The sequence below is a fragment of the Theileria equi genome, assembly GCF_000342415.1.
Source record: "Theileria equi strain WA gcontig_1105316255035 mitochondrial, whole genome shotgun sequence".
In the NCBI taxonomy this organism is placed as follows: domain Eukaryota; phylum Apicomplexa; class Aconoidasida; order Piroplasmida; family Theileriidae; genus Theileria; species Theileria equi.
In genome coordinates, this window is record NW_004675959.1 from 1 (window position 1) to 9,001 (window position 9,001).

General features: G+C 29.2%; 3 protein-coding genes across 3 annotated transcripts, besides 10 other annotated features; all 3 read left to right on the plus strand. All coding sequences in view use genetic code 4, as the record gives it.

The window, feature by feature from the left end:
• Window positions 1-49: a sequence feature (AT_rich).
• Window positions 50-128: 79 nt separating this feature from the next.
• Window positions 129-180: a sequence feature (AT_rich).
• A 285-nt stretch (window positions 181-465) lies between these two features.
• BEWA_044660 (hypothetical protein) lies at window positions 466-1,529 on the plus strand (the record flags this gene model as incomplete). The annotated part of the gene is made up of 1 exon: window positions 466-1,529. The coding sequence occupies one exon, from the start codon at window positions 466-468 to the stop codon at window positions 1,102-1,104; it is 639 nt and encodes a 212-aa protein (XP_025033544.1). The 3' UTR covers window positions 1,105-1,529.
• Window positions 1,530-1,921: 392 nt separating this feature from the next.
• Window positions 1,922-3,013, plus strand: BEWA_044670 (cytochrome B, putative; the record flags this gene model as incomplete). The annotated part of the gene is made up of 1 exon: window positions 1,922-3,013. One exon carries the CDS (start codon window positions 1,922-1,924, stop codon window positions 3,011-3,013), a length of 1,092 nt encoding a protein of 363 aa, XP_025033545.1.
• Window positions 2,447-2,475: a sequence feature (AT_rich).
• Window positions 3,014-3,120: 107 nt separating the features above from the next.
• BEWA_044680 (cytochrome oxidase subunit, putative) lies at window positions 3,121-4,725 on the plus strand (the record flags this gene model as incomplete). The annotated part of the gene is made up of 1 exon: window positions 3,121-4,725. The coding sequence occupies exon 1, from the start codon at window positions 3,394-3,396 to the stop codon at window positions 4,723-4,725; it is 1,332 nt and encodes a 443-aa protein (XP_025033546.1). The 5' UTR covers window positions 3,121-3,393.
• Window positions 4,496-4,542: a sequence feature (AT_rich).
• A 5-nt stretch (window positions 4,726-4,730) lies between the features above and the next one.
• Window positions 4,731-4,784: a sequence feature (AT_rich).
• A 28-nt stretch (window positions 4,785-4,812) lies between these two features.
• Window positions 4,813-4,845: a sequence feature (AT_rich).
• A 925-nt stretch (window positions 4,846-5,770) lies between these two features.
• Window positions 5,771-5,860: a sequence feature (AT_rich).
• Window positions 5,861-6,035: 175 nt separating this feature from the next.
• Window positions 6,036-6,071: a sequence feature (AT_rich).
• A 2,695-nt stretch (window positions 6,072-8,766) lies between these two features.
• Window positions 8,767-8,818: a sequence feature (AT_rich).
• A 79-nt stretch (window positions 8,819-8,897) lies between these two features.
• Window positions 8,898-8,997: a sequence feature (AT_rich).
• The last annotated feature ends 4 nt before the right edge of the window (window positions 8,998-9,001 follow it).

A 9,001-nucleotide genomic window follows, 5' to 3' on the forward strand; every position in this document is an offset into this window, starting at 1 on the left:
TATAAATTAAAACTTTTAATAACTAAAACTAAAAAGAAAAAAAAAAAAACGTATATAGAGTTCCTTAATTTTTTTTTAAAATAAGAGAAACTTTAAAAAACAAATTTTCTTTTTGAGTTAAGTTTCTCTTATTTTAGTTATTAAAAGTTTTAATTTATTTTAGTTATATTTTTTTTAATACACTAGATAGGGAACGAACTGCTTCACAGCGTTCTTAACCCAACTCACGTACCATATTAATATGATGAACTCTCATACCTACTAAACCTTGTTCAAGCAATAAATCTTTTTTTTACCATTTTGCATTTGCTTATTTAAATTATTTTATTACTGTGGGGTTATTTTGGCTCGGGAATTTGACAGGTATTTAGTTGTGTTAATGGGGTTAGCACCAGCCGGAGTGATAAAGGTTTAGGGTTTTTTGGACTATTTATTTTATGAGAATAAAAATTTTTTAAGATATTTATGAATCACGTAAATAAATTTTGCTCAACTGTAAAGAGGATGCATTCAAGTATTGTGTCTCTTTCTTTTTTTCAAAACTTGAAGTATGTGTTTAGGGAAATTGCTATTAGATTTTCCAGTTTTTTCATTTACATTCTGGTTGGTTTGTTAGCTGGCGAATACTTTGTATTTTTCTTTTTCTTTGTCTCTGCTTATAAAGGTGGAAGATACGGTATTCCGAAGATGGGGTCAATGGAAATGTACGAAGTATTCAAAAGAGCAACCATTCCTTTGTTTATTTTGAATTTTGCTTTCTTGTATTGGTGTTGGAGGATGACAAATGCAACTCCAGATAATCAGGTCACCTTAGGTGGAGCTATGTTAGCTTTTTCTGTTTGTTTGGTTATTGTCTTTTTGTACGACGCAGATTTCTTAGTACCTCTTATGGCTAGAACAGGTAGAAATCCTCATGGAGTAGATTTAGCCTGGTTTCATTTGTTCCATACTATAACTGGGTTTTATCTTGCTACTATAACTCGTTGCTTTTATGATAGAAAAGGCGTACACGTGGAATTATTTGTTGAAGTAGTTGCTATGTGGTTTTTCTTAGAAATTGGTATTATGATAATGAGTATAGGATGCTTATTTTATAAATTATAATTCCTATTGTTGGGTTTTTTCCCTTTTTGGGTGTTTGTTTCATGGCCGTTGTTAGAGGTTCGTTGGCCATGTTTTGGTGAAATATGTTGGAAAGGCCAGTTTACAAAAAGGCTTTTTGGGCCAATTTTTTATAAAAAAAAGGATTAGTTAAAGGTCCTTTAAATAAGGAGAAAAGTAATCTATTTAAAAAAAAAATTATTGATGTTTTGTTAAAAAAGATTATAAGTTAGGTAAATAAAAATCTGATAGTGTGGTTTTTTTCACGCATATATAATGGAACTCATTTATTTACTTGTGTCAAAAAGCTATTTTTGGTGTAAGTGTACAGGGATATTATATTTGTTCCTTTTTTAAGCTGGGAATGGCTTTTGCGGTTAAAATTACTAGCTAAAAAGACTAAATAAGAGGAGTTGTGTTTTTCTCATAGCAGAAGTTATCTTATAGTTGAGCATATGATGGTTTTTTTACCTTTTTTGGTTAATCACGTATGGGATTATATTTATGTTTTTTTTGTTCCTGGTAATATTTTTCAAAATTTAAATGGGACATAAGTAATTATCACACAAGAATTCCATTAAATTGTATGCCTTTTTTTTTTCTTTGGTCCTTGCTTTTTTTAAAATTTCTAAGCGCCCCGATTTGGGCCGGTGTTGGGAAAAATGTTTTATAAGGGACATTTTCTATTTACTCCTATATTTTTTTTTTCTATGTTAGGAGGTTAGGGCAGGCCTTTAGAGTCATTTGACAGACTCAAGTAAAGGCATGCAATACGAAACAGCGAGATGGGAATTGTGCTTCTATAGAAATTTTTTTTGCAATGAATTTATTTAATGCGCATCTTATTTCTTATTTAGTTCCAAAAAATTTGAACGCAAATTATAATTTCGGATTTCTTTTGGGTATTTTATTTATTTTCCAAATTGTATCCGGTTTACTATTAACTTTCAATTATGTACCAACAAATTTGGGATCTTTTGAAAGTATTGTAAAAATTTTATTTGATGTTAATTTCGGGTGGGGGTTTAGATATTTCCATTCTCAGGGAGTCTCTTTTTGTTTTATGTTTTTATGGCTTCATATTATAAAAGGCTTATTGTATTCAAGCAAATATTTACCCTGGTCTTGGTATTCTGGTATGTTAATTTTAATATTAAGCATGGCCATAGCTTTTTTGGGATATGTTTTACCAAATGGTCAAATGAGTTACTGGGGAGCTACAGTTATAACTAACTTGTTTTATTGGGCTCCTGACTTTGTGACTGTTTTATTGGGTGGTTATAGCGTCACTGAAATTACATTGCAAAGATTTTATATACTACATTTTTTGCTTCCTTTTGTTTTGTTATTTTTTATTATTTTACATATATATTTCTTACACAGATGTTCAAGTACAAATCCTCTCTCTTGCGTTGATTCTTATTTAGTTGTAAGATTTTATCCTTTAGTTATATTAAATGATTGTAGAATGTTTATAATTTTACTAAGTTTTATATTTTTTCAATTAGGTTTTGGAATTGTTTCTTTGTTTCAAGGGGATGTAGACAATTCTATATTAGCTAATCCTCTTCAAACTCCTCAACATATAGTTCCTGAATGGTATTTGTTAGTTTTTTATGCTACTTTGAAACTATTTCCAAGTAAATTAGCTGGATTAATTGCCATGGCATTTTTGTTAGAAATTTTTATAATTTTAATAGAATCAAGATCTGTTTCTAGTACATTAACATGTATGTATTATCACAGATTATGGGGATCATCAGCTATGGTAATAGTACCTTCAATCATGGTTTTAGGAAGTTTAGGAAAAATGATAATAAATTCAAAATTATTATTAATTGGGGTTTTTCTATTTTTAATGATAATTTTTCTATCATTAAAAATGTTAGATAACTCAAGATTGAGAAGGTAAAGAGGAAAGTTTGGCCGGGAAGTTTACATCTTAATCTAAATAATAATTAAAAAAAGGTTGACTGACTGATTACAAATTTATTAAAAATTGGAGAAAGAGTCTTTTTTCAAGTGTATATCTTCTTTTAGCCCGAGTACGTAAGGAACAGGAAAGATAAGCCGCTATCAAAAAAAAAGTCGAAGGATTTTAAATTTTGATCGTTTGCAAAAGATCTTACCATTATAAATTCTGTAACTCATTCATTTTTGACCTTAATAAAAAAAACTACCGTAAATTACCTTAAGGCCTTCTTTTCATCTGATTCTTTATCTTGTAACCACAAGATAATAGGATTAGGATACATAATTGTATCCTATTTATTTGGGTTGGTAGGATTTTACATGAGTGTAGCTATAAGAACTGAATTAAGTATGAGTGGATTGAAGATAATAAGCGGTGATACTTTAGAAATTTATAATGTTTTGTTTACTTTGCACGGAATAATAATGGTTTTTTTCAATGTTATGACTGGGCTTTTAGGAGGTATAGGAAATTATTTATATCCTATATTTTTGGGAGCAAGTGACGTTGTTTTTCCAAGATCTAACTTGTACAGTCTCTTAATGCAGCCTGTAAGTTATTTCTTTGTATTATCTTCAATATATTTAGAAATTGGAAGTGGTACAGGTTGGACTTTATATCCTCCTTTAAGCACTTCCTTATCCCAATTAGGTATTGACATGATAATATTAGGTTTGGTGTTATCCGGAATTTCAAGTATACTTGGTAGTGTAAATTTCATAACGACGTTTTTTTCTTTAAAATTAGTCGGTTCTAAAATTGAACTTCAACTACCTGTATCTTGGTCAATTCTATTAACATCCATCCTTTTATTGTTATCTTTACCTTTTGTAACTACTGCTTTAATAATGGTATATACAGACAGACATCACAATACTATGTTTTTTGATCAGTTGAACTCTGGAGATCCTGTAATTTATCAACACTTGTTTTGGTTATTTGGGCATCCTGAAGTTTATGTAATGATATTACCAGCTTTTGGAATAATTAGCATAATAATGAGTATACATGCAAAAAAAGAAGTATTTGGTAATCAAACTATGATACTAGCTATGTTATCTATTGGAGTATTAGGTAGTTTAGTTTGGGGGCACCACATGTACACTTCTGGTATGGAAATTGATAGCAGAAGTTATTTTACAACTTTAACTATATTAATATCTTTACCTACAGGTAATAAAATATTCAATTGGGTTTGTACCTCCAAAAGTTTCAACTCGATTAGAACATCAGGAATACTTTTATTAACTTCTTCTTTTATATTAATGTTTGTCATTGGAGGTACAACAGGTGTGGTTTTAGGAAATTCTGGAGTTGATATTTCTTTACATGATACAATGTATGTGGTAGGACATTTTCATTTTGTCTTGTCAATTGGCGCTATAATTGGATTACTATCTTTTTTAGTCTTTTCTCAAAGACTATTTTTAAAAACTATTTTATCTAACAAATTAATTATATTTATTATACCTGTTTTCTTATTTTCTGTACTTTTAACTTTCACCCCTATGCATTTTGTAGGGTTTAGTCCGCTACCTAGAAGAATACCGGACTATCCAGATGAAATGTGGGGGTGGAACTTATTATGTACAATAGGATCTACTATGACCCTAGTCTTCAAGATAATACTAATATTAGTATTATCTTTTTAACTTAGAATTTTTTTTAATCTTAAAATTTTTTTTTCTTTATAAATATGTTAAAAAATATACAACGTGGTAAAAGACTTAAGTTTTTTGTAATAAAAAATTTTTCTTTAAATATTTAATAATCCCAAGCTGATATTAAAAAATATCATTAGCCAACAGAGACATGGAAATTTGCCCCCACTATCGGAATACTCCTTTATTTTAAATACCATCAAAACGGATTCGTCTTGATTCCTTGTAATAAAATTAGCGAAGTAACTACCTTAAACACACTGCTCGGCACGTATCTATAACCATCAATGTTATATACTAATGCTAATTGAATTAGAATATTCAAAAAAAAACAATTCATCTATGTTAAATAAAAAAAGGACGGAAATTTAAATTACCCGAAAAAAGAAATGGAAATGTACTAACATATAGTTGGACTATGTAAGTTAACCTATATAGTCAAGATCGAATCAGCGATAAATTTCAAGAAAAGAACATTAATATAATCAACACTTCTTAAACTCTATGCCGCCCGAATAAAACAGGATTAGATACCCTGGTATAAATTGGTACCATTCCTAAGAAATAAGGTTTAATTTTAATATTTGGATGTTGGAATGCCTTTACATACATTAACTTGTTTTAATATAATTTTACGAAGCCAGAATCATCCAATATACCAGTACATTGACATGTTACAAATTCTTTGCCTTGGATGTCAGTTAGTACATAACATACATGTTGAATTGTTATAGGAAGTAAAATCAATGAAACATGTTGTTTAATTTGATTTTGAACAATATATCTTACTGGTATTTTTGTAATTAATTGTTACAGTAAAAATTGTAATCTAATCTTATTTAATACTATGGTATGCACCTAACATCATTGAAAAGATGTTGGATAAAATAAGATTGAAGGGTAAATCTCAACTGAACAATAATATATTGTTGTCTTTGAAATCTTTTACGAAGAGAAATGACCTATAATAAGTTATTTTAATTACTGATATATTCATTACTAAAATTAACATAATTCTAGAAGGAAACTATAGTTGTTATATTATTAAAATATTTAAGAGTAAAATTTAATACTTTGTTTTAAAAAAAACATTCTATATAAAATATTTCAATTTACATTAAATTTTGATTACAGCACCCAAGCAAACATAAGGATTGGATATAAAATTGAAAACTAACAATAATTTTCAAAAATTTCATTCAGTGCCAGCAGCCGCGGTAACACTGTGGAATCCTAGTATAGTAAATACATATCAGGCAGAAAAAGAGTTCAGGAAAAAAATATAACTAAAATACATGAAGAAAAATAAAAAAAAAGATTCTATATAAAAAAAATAAGAGCTAAAAACTATTACTGGAAATAAGGTACGCCAGGGATAACAGGTCAAAGTTTACTTGCAGCTCTAATGCAATTAAACTATTGACACCTCCATGTCGTCTCACCATACCTTTTTAACATAATTATAATAAATTAGAGAAAAGTAAAGGTGCACAGGGTCTCTCCGTCCCAGTGCAACAAGATTCCTATTCAAAACCATGTCTATTTCATAAGGGCCTTGACTAGGACAAAGAAGGAGTCGTAATACCATTATTATGACTGTTATTTAGACAATCAATGATCACTTTGAAGAAAAATCTGTTGTTAGGTGAAACACCACTGAACAGGCTACAGACAATATACATTAAATTAATTTTTAGCATTGCCATATGTTTGTGATCAACAGACGCTCCTTAATTATGTAAATGACTATTGATAATACATCTGTTTATTTACTTGTTCAGCTACAAGTTCACTGTCAACTACCTTGTTTCGACTTCGTACTGACTGCAAGAGCTTTTACGCTATCAATTTCTACTATACGAAATTCAGAAATTATAAAATTTTTGACTAATTAAAATTGTTATTCTTGTTAATTATTTGTACGATAATTACGTCAATACCTAAAGAGTCATCAATGATTTAATCCTTCTTTTATTTGTGGGACAATGAATATATATGTACCACTTTAGTAATTCAAAAGAGAATTCATTAGTAGCCTCTGCGAAAATGAAAAAGAAGTTCTGGTTTAAATAGTTCTATAATGCTAATAATAGCAGCGATGCAAAAAATGAAAATAAAAATGGTCCTGTTTGGTATTGCATGCCTCGTAAAATAGACGATGGAAGTAGTAATTGATATTAGACGTCAATAAGTAATAGATGTTAAATGCTTTTAGCACTACACATGTTTTTAAAAATTATCTAAATTACATTATTAAGCTTATCAACAATAAATTTTTTGGGCTATAACCTACAATATAACGTTTCTATAGAAGCACAATTCCCATCTCGCTGTTTCGTATTGCATGCCTTTACTTGAGTCTGTCAAATGACTCTAAAGGCCTGCCCTAACCTCCTAACATAGAAAAAAAAAATATAGGAGTAAATAGAAAATGTCCCTTATAAAACATTTTTCCCAACACCGGCCCAAATCGGGGCGCTTAGAAATTTTAAAAAAAGCAAGGACCAAAGAAAAAAAAAAGGCATACAATTTAATGGAATTCTTGTGTGATAATTACTTATGTCCCATTTAAATTTTGAAAAATATTACCAGGAACAAAAAAAACATAAATATAATCCCATACGTGATTAACCAAAAAAGGTAAAAAAACCATCATATGCTCAACTATAAGATAACTTCTGCTATGAGAAAAACACAACTCCTCTTATTTAGTCTTTTTAGCTAGTAATTTTAACCGCAAAAGCCATTCCCAGCTTAAAAAAGGAACAAATATAATATCCCTGTACACTTACACCAAAAATAGCTTTTTGACACAAGTAAATAAATGAGTTCCATTATATATGCGTGAAAAAAACCACACTATCAGATTTTTATTTACCTAACTTATAATCTTTTTTAACAAAACATCAATAATTTTTTTTTTAAATAGATTACTTTTCTCCTTATTTAAAGGACCTTTAACTAATCCTTTTTTTTATAAAAAATTGGCCCAAAAAGCCTTTTTGTAAACTGGCCTTTCCAACATATTTCACCAAAACATGGCCAACGAACCTCTAACAACGGCCATGAAACAAACACCCAAAAAGGGAAAAAACCCAACAATAGGAATTATAATTTATAAAATAAGCATCCTATACTCATTATCATAATACCAATTTCTAAGAAAAACCACATAGCAACTACTTCAACAAATAATTCCACGTGTACGCCTTTTCTATCATAAAAGCAACGAGTTATAGTAGCAAGATAAAACCCAGTTATAGTATGGAACAAATGAAACCAGGCTAAATCTACTCCATGAGGATTTCTACCTGTTCTAGCCATAAGAGGTACTAAGAAATCTGCGTCGTACAAAAAGACAATAACCAAACAAACAGAAAAAGCTAACATAGCTCCACCTAAGGTGACCTGATTATCTGGAGTTGCATTTGTCATCCTCCAACACCAATACAAGAAAGCAAAATTCAAAATAAACAAAGGAATGGTTGCTCTTTTGAATACTTCGTACATTTCCATTGACCCCATCTTCGGAATACCGTATCTTCCACCTTTATAAGCAGAGACAAAGAAAAAGAAAAATACAAAGTATTCGCCAGCTAACAAACCAACCAGAATGTAAATGAAAAAACTGGAAAATCTAATAGCAATTTCCCTAAACACATACTTCAAGTTTTGAAAAAAAGAAAGAGACACAATACTTGAATGCATCCTCTTTACAGTTGAGCAAAATTTATTTACGTGATTCATAAATATCTTAAAAAATTTTTATTCTCATAAAATAAATAGTCCAAAAAACCCTAAACCTTTATCACTCCGGCTGGTGCTAACCCCATTAACACAACTAAATACCTGTCAAATTCCCGAGCCAAAATAACCCCACAGTAATAAAATAATTTAAATAAGCAAATGCAAAATGGTAAAAAAAAGATTTATTGCTTGAACAAGGTTTAGTAGGTATGAGAGTTCATCATATTAATATGGTACGTGAGTTGGGTTAAGAACGCTGTGAAGCAGTTCGTTCCCTATCTAGTGTATTAAAAAAAATATAACTAAAATAAATTAAAACTTTTAATAACTAAAATAAGAGAAACTTAACTCAAAAAGAAAATTTGTTTTTTAAAGTTTCTCTTATTTTAAAAAAAAATTAAGGAACTCTATATACGTTTTTTTTTTTTTCTTTTTAGTTTTAGTTATTAAAAGTTTTAATTTATATGTTTTTTGAAACTTTACAAATGAAATTTTTTTCAATTTTTAGAAAAAAATGTTA